We start from the raw sequence: 13,218 nt of genomic DNA on the forward strand, positions 1-13,218 counted from the left end.
TTTTAAGGGACATATTTTTTTTCAAGAGGAATTCTACTTCAGTAGTGTAGAAGCTCCCCACTGGTGAAAGCTTTCTCTGACTATCACTCTGACTTTATCCTAATCTAGTGTATGAAGGTATTTTGTAACATAAAAGAACAGATGATACATTCATCCCCCAAATTTGCACAGAAGTTACTGATAGTACACAGTCAGACTTCTAAACTGTAGAGCTCTTACTTAGTGCTAGCATATAATAGGTCATATTTGTAGTAGGTCATATTTGAAAAGAGCCAAGAGAAAATCATTCTATGAACTGATTCTATGACCTTTATTATCTATATGTCTACCAAGGCAGTGTCTATTTGTAAAATGTGTTTCTTTATATATATATTTTTTTCTTTCAAAAACTTTTTTGTATACAGGGTAAAAAATTTCATAGCATAAAAAGTATAAAAAGGTACAAAAAGAGTGTGAAAAGCGAATAAAAATGTATATAGTGAAAAAACAGCTTCTCTATCTTGATCCTTTTGTCCCTCAGTTCTTCCTCCCAGAGGCAGTCACTCTTAAAATGTTTTTTGCTCTATGCATACATTTAAAAGCAGCTGTATATATTTGTAAATACACATGTATGTACATTAAAAATATTATACAAGGGCTTCCCTGGTGGCGCAGTGGTTGAGAATCCACCTGCCGATGCAGGGAACATGGGTTCGTGCCCCGGTCTGGGAAGGTCCCACATGCCGCGGAGCGGCTGGGCCCGTGAGCCATGGCCGCTGAGCCTGTGCGTCGGGAGCCTGTGCTCTGCAATGGGAGAGGCCACAACAGTGAGAGGCCCGCATACCACAAAAAATAGAAATATATATACAAAAGGAGCATACTATATTAATTCTTATGCATCTTGTTTTCCTCATTTAATATAGCCTGAAAACTGTTCCATATAAAACTTTTAAAATTTGAAGTGCCTTACTTTATTAATATGTCACCTTTCCAACAGTCAAAAGGAAATAGAGTATTGAATTTATACTTTCAAAGTTAATTATATGTGCATGAATGTAATATTATGATTCAAATAGAGTACTTTTTTCTTTGAAAACTGGCTTTCAGGTGCCTGCTTTCAAAGTACAATAATAAAATAATATAGAAAATTCAAGCATACCTGAAATCCCCCAAACTGAAATAACCAGATATCTGTTTTTATTCTGTGCTCTAAACTTACCAGAAAAAAAGCCATGGTAAATAAGCAAGCAGATAGCAAAGATTTAGTTTGAAAACAAGCTCCAAAATATTTTGAAGACAGTACAAATTCAGTTTAATGTTCTGACAGAACTCTGAGCAAGAAATCATGACTTCCAGTCCCAATTTTGCCATTAATTATTTGTGACATTATAAGTAAATCATCTTACTTCTCTGGACCTCATGGTTATTTTTTTTTTCACCTGCAGAATGAACGGGGTGGATGATGATTAAGTTGATGATGATGATGACAATGATAATATATGATAATAATAATAAATGTTAATTACCCACTTACTTTGCACTAAGCACTTAACAAACATTCGTTAATTTACTCCTCATAGCAACCCATGGAGGTACATACTATCTCCACTTTTACACATAAGGAAACTGAAGCTTATTAAGGTTGCATATACAGTTTTGCAAGATCACAGAGTAAGTGGTAGAATAAGAGTTAGAATCCATGTTTTCGGAATCTGAAGGCTCAGTCACTGTTTTACAATCTTTTTTCTTAATTTATGCTTGATTTTCACAAGCTAAAGAACTTCACCTGGCCCCACTGTGTTTCTTTTTTTAAAAGTTTTTTAATTTTTTAAACATATTTATAATAATTTCTTTCAATTCTTTTTTTAACATCTTTATTGAAGTATAACTGTTTTACAATGGTGTGTTATTTTCTGCTTTACAACAAAGTGAATCAGTTATACATATACATATGTTCCCATATCTCTTCCCTCTTGCGTCTCCCTCCGTCCCACCCTCCCTATCCCACCCCGCTAGGTGGTCACAAAGCACAGAGCTGATCTCCCTGTGCTATGCGGCTGCTTACCACTAGCTATCTATTTTACATTTGGTAGCGTATATATGTCTATGCCACTCTCTCACTTCATCACAGCTTACCCTTCCCCCTCCCCATATCCTCAAGTCCATGCTCTAGTAGGTCTGTGTTTTATTCCCGTCCTACCACTAATCTCTTCATGACATTTTTTTTTCTTAGATTCCATATATATGTGTTAGCATATGGTATTTATTTTTCTCCTTCTGACTTACTTCACTCTGTATGACAGACTCCAGGTCTATCCACCTCATTACAAATAACTCAGTTTCATTTTTTTTTGTGGCTGAGTAATATTCCATTGTATACATGTGCCAAATCTTCTTTATCCATTCATCTGTTGATGGACACTTAGGGTGCTTCCATGTCCTGGCTATCCTAAATGGAGCTGCAATGAACATTTTGGTACATGACTATTTTGAACTATGGTTTTCTCAGGGTATATGCCGAGTAGTGGGATTGTGGGCTTGTATGGTAGTTCTATTTGTAGTTTTTTAAGGAACCTCCATACTGTTCTCCATAGAGGCTGTATCAATTTACATTCCCACCAGCAGTGCAAGAGTGTTCCCTTTTCTCCACACCCTCTCCAGCATTTATGGTTTCTAGAGTTTTTGATGATGGCCAATCTGACCGGTGTGAGATGATATCTCATTGTAGTTTTGATTTGCATTTCTCTAATCATTAATGATGTTGAGCATTCTTTCATGTGTTTGTTGGCAATCTGTATATCTTCTTTGGAGAAATGTCTATTTAGTTCTTCTGCCCATTTTTGGATTGGGTTGTTTGTTTTTTTGTTCTTGAGCTGCATGAGTTGCTTATAAATTTTGGATATTAATCCTTTGTTAGTTGCTTCATTTGCAAATATTGTCTCCCATTCTGAGGGTTGTCTTTTGGTCTTGTTTATGGTATCCTTTTCTGTGCAAAAGATTTAAGTTTCATTAGGTCCCATTTGTTTATGTTTGTTTTTATTTCCATTTCTCTAGGAGGTGGGTCAAAAAGGATCTTGCTGTGATTTATGACATACAGTGTTCTGCGTATGTTTTGCTCTAAGAGTTTGGTAGTGTCTGGCCTTACATTTAGGTCTTTAACCCATTTTGAGTTTATTTTTGTGTAAGGTGTTAGGGAGTGTTCTAATTTCATACTTTAACATGTACCTGTCCCGTTTTCCCAGCACCACTTATTGAAGAGGCTGTCTTTTCTCCACTGTATATCCTTCCCTCTTTTATCAAAGATAAGGTGACCATATGTGTGTGGATTTATCTTTGAGCTTTCTATCATGTTCCGTTTATCTATATTTCAGTTTTTGTGCCAGTACCATACTGTCTTGATTACTGTAGCCTTGTAGTATAGTCTGAAGTCAGGGAGCCTGATTCCTCCAGCTCCAGCTCCATTTTTCGTTGTCAAGATTGTTTTGGCTATTCTGGGTCTTTTGTGTTTCCATACAAGTTGTGAAATTTTTTGTTCTAGTTCTGTAAAAAATGCCAGTGGTAATTTGATAGGGATTGCATTGAATCTGTAGATTGCTTTGGGTAGTAGAGTCATTTTCACAATGTTGATTCTTCCAATCCAAGAAAATGGTATATCTCTCCATCTGTTTGTATCATCTTTATTTTCTTTCATCAGTGTCTTATAGTTTTCTGCATACAAGTCTTTTGCCTCCTTAGGTAGGTTTATTCCTAGATGTTTTATTCTTTTTGTTGCAATGGTAAATGGGAGTGTTTTCTTAATTTCACTCTCAGATTTTTCATCATTAGTGTGTAAGAATGCCAGAGATTTCTGTGCATTAATTTTGTATCCTGCTACTTTACCAAATTCATTGATTAGCTCTAGTAGTTTTCTGGTAGCATCCTTAGTATTCTCTATGTATAGTATCATGTCATCTGCAAACAGTGACAGCTTTACTTCTTCTTTTCCTATTTGGATTCCTTTTATTTCTTTTTCTTCTCTGATTGCTGTGGCTACAACTTACAAAACTAGGTTGAATAAGAGTGGTGAGAGTGAGCAACCTTGTCTTGTTCCTGATCTTAGTGGAAATGGTTTCAGTTTTTCACCATTGAGCACAATGCTGGCTTTCGGTTTGTCATATATGGCCTTTATTATGTTGAGGAAACTTCCCTCTATGCCTACTTTCTGCAGGGTTTTTATCATAAATGGGTGTTGAATTTTGTCAAAAGCTTTCTCTGCATCTATTGAGATGATTATATGTTTTTTCTTCTTCAGTTTGTTGATATGGTGTATCACTCTGATTGATTTGCATATGTTTAAGAATCCTTGCATTCCTGGAATAAGCCCCACTTGATCATGGTGTATGATCCTTTTAATGTGCTGTTGGATTCTGTTTGCTAGTATTTTGTTGAGGATTTTGGCATCTATGTTCATCAGTGTTATTGGCCTGTAGTTTTCTTTCTTTGTGAAGTCATTTTCTGGTTTTGGTATCAGGGTGATGGTGGACTCATAGAATGAGTTTCGGAATGTTCCTCTCTCTGCTATCTTTTGGAAGAGTTTGAGAAGGATAGGTGTTAGCTCTTCTCTAAATGTTTGATAGAATTCGCTTGTGAAGCCATCTGGTCCTGGGCTTTTGTTTGTTGGAAGATTTTTAATCACAGTTTCAATTTCAGTGCTTGTGATTGGTCTGCTCATATTTTCTACTTCTTCATGGTTCAGTCTCAGCACATTGTGCATTTCTAAGAAATTGTCCATTTCTTCCACATTGTACATTTTATTGGCCTACAGTTGCTTATAGTAATCTCTAATAATCTTTTGTATTTCTGCAGTGTCAGTTGTTACATCTACTATTTCATTTCTCATTCTATTCATTTGAGTCTTCTCCCTTTTTTTCTTGATGAGTCTGGCTAATTGTTTATCAATTTTATTTATCTTCTCAAAGAACCATCTTTTAGTTTTATTGATCTCTGCTATTGTTTCCTTCATTTCTTTCTCATTGATTTCTGATCTGATCTTTATGCTTTCTTTCCTTCTGCTAAATTTAGTTTCTTTTGTTCTTCTTTCATTAATTGCTTTAGATGCAAAGTTAGGTTGTTTATTCGAGATGTTGCCTGTACCTTAAGGTAGGATTGTATTGCTATAACCTTCCCTCTTAGAACTGCTTTTGCTGTACCCCATAGGTTTTGGGTTGTTGTGTCTCCATTGTCATTTGTTTCTAAGTATTTTTTGATTTCCTCTTTGATTTCTTTGGTGATCACTTCGTTATTAAGTAGTGTATTGTTTAGCCTCCATGTGTTTGTATTTTTTACAGATCTCTTCGTGTAGTTGATATCTAGTCTCATAGCATTGTGGTCAGAAAAGATACTTGATACTATTTCAATTTTCTTAAATTTACCAAGGCTAGATTTGTGACCAAAGATATGATCTATCCTGGAGAATGTTCCATGAGCACTCGATAGAAATGTGTATTCTCTTGTTTTTGAAGGAATGTCCTATAAATATCAATTGAGTCCATCTTGTGTAATGTATCATTTAAAGCTTGTGTTTTGTTATTTATTTTCATTTTGGATGATCTGTCCATTGGTGAAAGTGGGATGTTAACGTCCCCTACTATGATTGTGTTACTGTTGATTTCCCCTTTTATTGTTGTTATTATTTGCCTTATGTATTGAGATGCTCCTATGTTGGGTGCATAAATATTTACAATTGTTATATCTTCTTCATGGATCGATCCCTTGATCATTATGTAGTGTCCTGTTTTGTCTCTTGTAATACTTTTTATTTTAAAGACTATTTTGTCTGATATGAGAATTGCTACTCCAGCTTTCTTCTGATTTCCATTTGAATGGAGTATCTTTTTCCATCCCATCACTTTCAGTCTGTATGTGTCCCTAGGTCTGAAGTGGGTCTCTTGTAGACAGCATATATATGGGTCTTATTTTTGTATCCATTCAGCCAGTCTGTGTCTTTTGGTGGGAGCATTTAATCTATTTACATTTAAAGTAATTATCGATATGTATGTTCCTATTACCATTTACTTAACTGTTTCAGGTTTGTTCTTGTAGGTCTTTTCCTTCTCTGGTGTTTCTTGCCTAGAGAAGTTCCTTTACCATTTGTTGTAAAGCTGGTTTGGTGGTGCTGAACTCTCTCAGCTTTTGCTTGTCTGTAAAGGTTTTAATTTCTCCATCAAATCTGAATGAGATCCTTGCTGGGGAGAGTAGTATTGGTTGTATGTTTTTTTCCTTCATCACTTTAAATATGTCCTGCCACTCCCTTCTGGCTTGTAGTGTTTCTGCTGAAAGATCAGATGTTAACCTTTTGGGGATTCCCTTGTGTGTTTTTTGTTGTTTTCCCTTGCTGCTTTTAATATGTTTTCTTTGTATTTAATTTTTGACAGTTTGATTATTATGTGTCTTGTCGTTTTTGTCCTTGGGTTTATGCTTTCTGGGACTCTCTGTGCTTCCAGGACTTGATTGACTATTTCCTTTCTGAAATTAGGGAAGTTTTCAACTATAATCTCTTCAAATATTTTCTCAGTCCCTTTCTTTTTCTCTTCTTCTTCTGGGACCCCTATAATTCGAATGTTGGTGCGTTTAATGTTGTCCCAGAGGTCTCTGAGACTGTCCTCAGTTCTTTTCATTCTTTTTTTCTTTCTTCTGCTCTGCAGTAGTTATTTCCACTATTTTATCTTCCAGGTCACTTATCCGTCCTTCTGCCTCAGTTTTTCTGCTATTGATCCCATCTAGAGTATTTTTAATTCCATTTATTGCGTTGCTCATCATTGCTTGCTTCCTCTTTATTTCTTCTAGGTCCTTTTTAAATGTTTCTTGCAATTTGTCTATTCTATTTCTAAGATTTTGAATCATGTTTACTATCATTTTTCTGAATTCTTTTTCAGGTAGACTGCCTACTTCCTCTTCATTTGTTAGGTCTGGTGTGTTTTTATCTTGCTCCTTCATCTGCTGTGTGTTTTTCTGTCTTCTCATTTTGCTTATCTTACTGTGTTTGGGGTCTCCATTTTGCAGGCTGCAGGTTCGTAGTTCCTGTTGTTTTTGGTGGCTGTCCCCAGTGGCTAAGGTTGGTTCAGTGGGTTGAGTAGGTTTCCTGGTTGGGGAGACTAGTGCCTCTGTTTTGGTGGATGAGGCTGGGACTTGTCTTTCTGGTGGGCAGGTCCACATCTGGTGGTGTTTTTGGCGATGTTGGTAGCCTTATTATGATTTTAGGCAGCCTCTCTGCTAATGGATGGGGATGTAGACCTGTCTTGCTCTTTGTTGGGGATAGGGTGTCCAGCACTGTTTGTTGCTGGTCCTTGAGTGAAGCTGGGTCTTGGTGTTGAGATGGAGATCTCTGGGAGATTTTTGCCATCTGATATTACATGGAGCTGGGAGGTCTCTTTTGGACCACTGTCCTGAGGTTGGTTCTCCCACCTCAGAGACAGGGCCCTGATGCCTGGCTGTAGCACCAAGAGCCTTTAATCCACTTGGCTCAAAATAAAGGGAGAAAAAATAGAGAGGAAGGAAAGAAAGGAAGGAAGGAAGAAAGGAATAAAAGAAGGATGGAAAGAAGGAAGAAATGAAGGAAGGAAGAAAGCAAGAAAGGAAGGAAGGGAGGAAGAAAGGAAGGAAGGAAGAGAGGAAGGAAGGGAGGAATAAAGGGAGGAAGGAAGGGAAGAAGAAAGGGAGGAAGAAAGGAAGGAAGGAAGGAAGGAAGGGAGGAAGGGAGGGAGGAAGGAAGGGAGGAAGGAAGCGAGGAAGAAAGAAAGGCAGGTAGAAAGGGAGGAAGAAATGAAGAAGACAAAATAATGTCAGATAAAACATAGTTATTAAAATAAAAAATTATTAAGAAGAAAAAATTTTTATATTAAAAAAAACCAGGTCGGTCAACCCTAGGACAAATGGTGAAAGCAAAGCTATACAGACAAAATCTCACACAGCAGCACACACATACACACTCACAAAAAGGAAAAAAAAGGGGGAAATAATAATATATCTTTCTCCCAAAGTCCATCTCCTCAAATTGGGATATTTCACTGTCTATTCAGGTTTTCCACAGATGCAGGGCACTTCAAGTTGATTGTGGAGTTTTAATCCGTTGCTTCGTAGGCTGCTGGGTGAGACCTCCGCCTCTCCTCTTTGTTCGCACAGCTCCTGGGGTTCAGCTTTGGACTTGGCCCCGCCTCTGTGCGTAGGTCGTCCGAGGACGTCTGCCCTTCGCTCAGACAGGACGGGGTTAAAGGAACAGCTGATTCGGGGGCTCTGGCACAGGCCGGGGAGAAGGAGGGGCACGGATGTGGGGCAAGCCTGCAGCAGCAGAGGCAGGCGTGATGCTGCACCAGCCCGAGGCGCGCTGCACATTCTCCCGGGGAAGCTGTCCCTTGATCCTGGGACCCCGGCAGTGGCGGGCTGCACAGGCTCCCTGGAGGTGTGGTGTGGAGAGTGACCTGTGCTCGCACACAGCCCTCTTGGTGGTGGCAGCAGCAACCCTAGCGTCCCACACCATCTCCGCTGTCCGTGCCGACAACCGCGGCTCACGCCCATTTCTGGAACTCCTTTACGTGGTGCCCTTAATCCCCTCTCCTCGCGCCTCAGGAAGCAAAGAGGCAAGAAAAAGTCTCCTGTCTCTTCCGCAGCTCCATGCCGTTTTCTTGAGCTCCTTTACACGGTGAGCTTAATTCCCTCTCCTCTTGCCCCAGAAAACAAAGTTCCCACTGTGTTTCTAATATGCTTCCTGACATTGAAAATCACTACATTATATTATTTTCTAATTTATATCCGTCAACATCTTCAGTATTATTATTATGTAATTAGATCCTGAAGTGCCTGTTGAATCATCAATGAAATATTAATTAATATTAATATTCATTATAGTTTTAGTGTTAAGTATAACTGTAATATTAATTTAATCAGAACATGCAATTATCTGGCCAACTTAGGTAAGTATTTGGATGTTTACAGCCACCTGGTCAAATAAAAATAGAGTTCAATACAATTTTTCCCAATGGAATAGTTGGAAAAAATAATATATCACTTATTAAAACTATAAATCCTAGGGCTTGAATTACCTTGTGAAAGAACACATTAAATTTTTTAAAGTGGATTCAGTTGACTTTTCTTTATTAGTTATTTTTATTCTGAGTGACTGTTTTTGACATGTGTATGTGTTTTAGGAATGCTATCCTCAGGTTCAGTGCCATCATCACATTGTCCAACAGCCCCATATCTTCCACTCTACACTGTCAACAATTCCATTCTAGCCAGCAAATCCAAACCATCACAGGAAGTGATTCAATTTCTACAAACACTGAAATTGAACTGTGTCATAGTGACTCAAACCATACACATGAGCAAGTAAGATTAATGAGCTGATTCCTTGTAAAACTGAAATAATCTCTTAAACCCTGCTCACACCACTGTATATGTACCCACATTAAATTTTCATCAAAATATTGAGGAGTTATACCATGAAGATTCGTGTTTTATTATGGCATTTTTATATATTTATTTTTTAACATCTTTATTGGAGTATAATTGCTCTACAGTGTAGTGCTAGTTTCTGCTGTATAAAAAGTGAATCAGCTATATGCATACATATATCCCCATACCCCCTCCCTCTTGCGTCTCCCTCACACCCTCCTTTTCCCACGCCTCTAGGTAGTCACAAGGCACCGAGCTGATCTCCCTGTGCCATGCAGCTGCTTCCCACTAGCTATTTTTTTTTACATTTGATAGTGTATATATGTCAGTGCTACTCTCTCACTTCATCCCAGCTTACCCTTCCCCCTCCCTGTATCCTCAAGTCCTTTATCTACATCTGTGTCTTTATTCCTGTACTGCCCTTAGGTTCATCAGAGCTATTTTTTAAAATTAGATTCCATATATATGTGTTAGCATACGGTATTTATTTTTCTCTTTTTGACTTACTTCACTCTGTATCACAGACTCTAGGTCCATCCACCTCACTACAAACAACTCAATTTTGTTTCTTTTTATGGCTAATATTCCATTATATATATGTGCCACATCTTCTTTATCCATTCATCTGTTGATGGACACTTAGGTTGCTTCCATGTCCTGGCTATTGTAAATAGTGCTGCAATGAACTTGTGTTACATGACTCTTTTTGAATTATGGTTTTCTCAGGGTATATGTATTATGGCATTTTTAAAACAAAATTTTCCATCTCTTCTCAGAAGACAAAATAATTCAGGTTTATTAATACATTAAATGTATGAGGGGAGTTAAGAACTGATCAATGAACACCTAATTTCTAGCTGATCCTCAGTTCTAAAATGGGTTCTACAGTTGTGCAACATTAAATATTTTCATGAAGTATGATATTTAAGTGAATAATTAATTGGAAGTGATATTGTCTAAGATGATTGTAATTGTCACATTTCACAAGCTGGTAATTACTTTTTATATGCTTTCTTTGAAAATCTATCATACAGAGTGAAGTAAGTCAGAAGGAGAAAAACAAATACCGTATGCTAACACATATATATGGAATCTAAGAAAAAAACATGTCATGAAGAGATTAGTGGTAGGACGGGAATAAAACACAGACCTACTAAAGCATGGACTTGAGGATATGGGGAGGGGGGAGGGTAAGCCGTGACGATGTGAGAGAGTGTCATGGACATATATACACTACAAAATGTAAATTAGATAACTAGTGGGAAGCTGCCGCATAGCACAGGGAGATCAGCTCTGTGCTTTGTGACCACCTAGAGGGGTGGGATAGGGAGGGTGGGAGGGAGGGTGACACAAGAGGGAAGAGATATGGGAATATATGTATATGTATAACTGATTCACTTTGTTGTAAAGCAGAAACTAACACACTATTGTAAAACAGTTATACTCAAATAAAGATGTTAAATAAAAGAAAATATGGCATATTAACTCAAGTCAGAATAGGCGTACATTTTATTATTTGTTACATCAAGAAAATAGAAACTAAAACTTAGTTGCTAAGAAGAAATATCTTGGGATGCAATCATCAGTGACTAATTTATGTTCTGAATACGTTAGAATCTTGTACACCTCTGTTATACATGGGTTAAAGGAAAGAAGATTGTCTTGTATCTTGGAAAAACTAACAATTATAATGGGAACTGTGGGGAATAAGCCACTGTTTGTATTTTTGATATTTTTTTTCTAATGGGAGGGAGGGAGATGCAAGAGGGAAGATATATGGGAACATATGTATATGTATAACTGATTCACTTTGTTGTAAAGCAGAAACTAACACTCCATTGTAAAGCAATTATACTCCAATAAAGATGTTAAAAAAAACAGCTTGCTAAAATTGACCTCTCTCATAGGCAACTCCTACTGAAAGACAAAAGAATAAGAAAAAATAAAAAGGGAGCCTGCCTACATAAGAATATGATTGTTTTATATTAAATATGAATGAGATTATTTCTAAGGACTGAAACTTGAAATATACACTTTGGCCATATTGGTAAAAAAAGAACCACAACATATTTAATATCCAAGTTTTTCCAATCTATAAAAGCCTAAAACTATCATGTATGGAAATTCTGACCTTTAGAATTACTCTAAAACATGGTCCAGATGGTGTTGAATTTCTTAAATTAAATGGATTAATAATAACCATTAGAAAGACATTTTATTAGGTTAAATCATTTGAAATTGTCATTTTTATACGTCAAAGTTGATCAAAGAGCAACAGTTTCATACGGTTCAATCTAATACTTAACTTTGCTACGCTTCAGTTTCTTCATCATAAAATAAAGATTCATCATTCATTTCTTACAGGGTTATTATAAGAATAAATTATGTCTTGTATGTTAAGCACTTAACCATTGTTGAGTGCTGACGGTAAGTACTTAAATGGTAATTACTAGTTTTTAGTAGTAATTATTATTTGTAAGCATTAAATCTTCATGCCAGGTACTATGAAAAATACAAACGTGGGTAAGACATTGTCACATTTCTCTTAGGTGCTTATTGTCTAGTAGGGGAAGTGGCAAACACATAAAACATTATACAAAGCAAAGTGTTGTCTGTTATAAAAGAGGATCATGCAATGTGCTTTGGGAACAGAAGAGAGAAGAAATTAATTTCAGCTGAGAGATCTAGGAAAGCTTTATTGAGGAGGAAGAAATTGACGTGGGTTTTGAAGAGTGAGCAGAATTTACAAATATGTATTGTGGTGTGTGGCATGGACATCCTAAGAACAGGGAATCACATTTAAAAAGTCATATATTTGGGAAAGTACACTGGGTTTCAGGAATAGTGGTTTGGTTTGTATGGCAAGGAAGACATGGGATGAAGAGTACTAGAGTGTAGGGTTAAAATGATACCTTAAGGACACATCATGAGGTCCTTCCCACTGCAGGATCTTAGCTCCCAGACCAGGGATTGAACCCAGGCCCTCGTCAGTGAAAGCACAGAGGCCTGACCACTGGACCACCAGGGAATTCCCGAACATTAAGTTTAAAATTTTGAACTTTATTTGGCAGGCAATGGAGAATGATTGAAGGTTATTGAGTAGGAAAATATTGATAGGTATGATTTAGGAGGTTAATTCTAGAAGCTTTGCACACGATAGATTGAAATATTGATTAGTTTTGTTCTCACAATTATCAGATGAAGAAGGTATCATTGTTGCCTTTATTGTTCAAGAGAAGGAAACTGAGGTTCAGAGAAGTTAAGTTACTTGAGAAGGCTTGCATAGCTAGCATGTGGTAGAGCCAGAATTCATACATAGGTAGCCTGACTCCAGAGCTTATTGAGAGTTCTCTCTGGAAGTTGAGTCAGTAATGTGGAGAGTCCTTGGTCAATAATGTAAACATGAATAGGACAATGAATTAATAGTCTGCCACTGGGGAGATATTCATGCTATAACAGAAAGTGGACTAGCTTCAGAGTAGGAAGACCTGGGTTCCAGTCCTAGCTATGTCCCTTCCAAGCTACTATGTGTTCTTTTTTTTTTTTTTTTTTTTTTGAAGTACATGGGCTTCTCACTGTTGTGGCCTCTCCCGTTATGGAACATAGGCTCCGGACGCACAGGCTCAGCGACCATGGCTCACAGGTCCAGCCGCTCCGTGGCATGTGGGATTTCCCAGACGGGAGCACGAAACCGTGTCCCCTGCATCGGCAGGTGGACTCTCAACCACTGCGCCACCAGGGAAGCCCTATGTGTTCTTAATAAATACTAAGTCTCTCAGAAACATCCTCATCCATAAATTTTGGTAGTAA

General features: G+C 37.4%; 1 protein-coding gene across 1 annotated transcript in view; it reads left to right on the forward strand.

Annotated features, from left to right (window-relative positions):
- The window catches only part of POF1B (POF1B actin binding protein), a 112,891-nt gene that overhangs the window by 40,939 nt on the left and 58,734 nt on the right, over positions 1-13,218 (forward strand). Inside the window, 2 exon segments of the mRNA XM_059050178.2 lie at positions 9,162-9,223; positions 9,225-9,342. Coding sequence (XP_058906161.1) covers positions 9,162-9,223; positions 9,225-9,342 — 180 coding nt within the window.

The sequence above is a fragment of the Kogia breviceps genome, chromosome X, assembly GCF_026419965.1.
Source record: "Kogia breviceps isolate mKogBre1 chromosome X, mKogBre1 haplotype 1, whole genome shotgun sequence".
In the NCBI taxonomy this organism is placed as follows: domain Eukaryota; kingdom Metazoa; phylum Chordata; class Mammalia; order Artiodactyla; family Physeteridae; genus Kogia; species Kogia breviceps.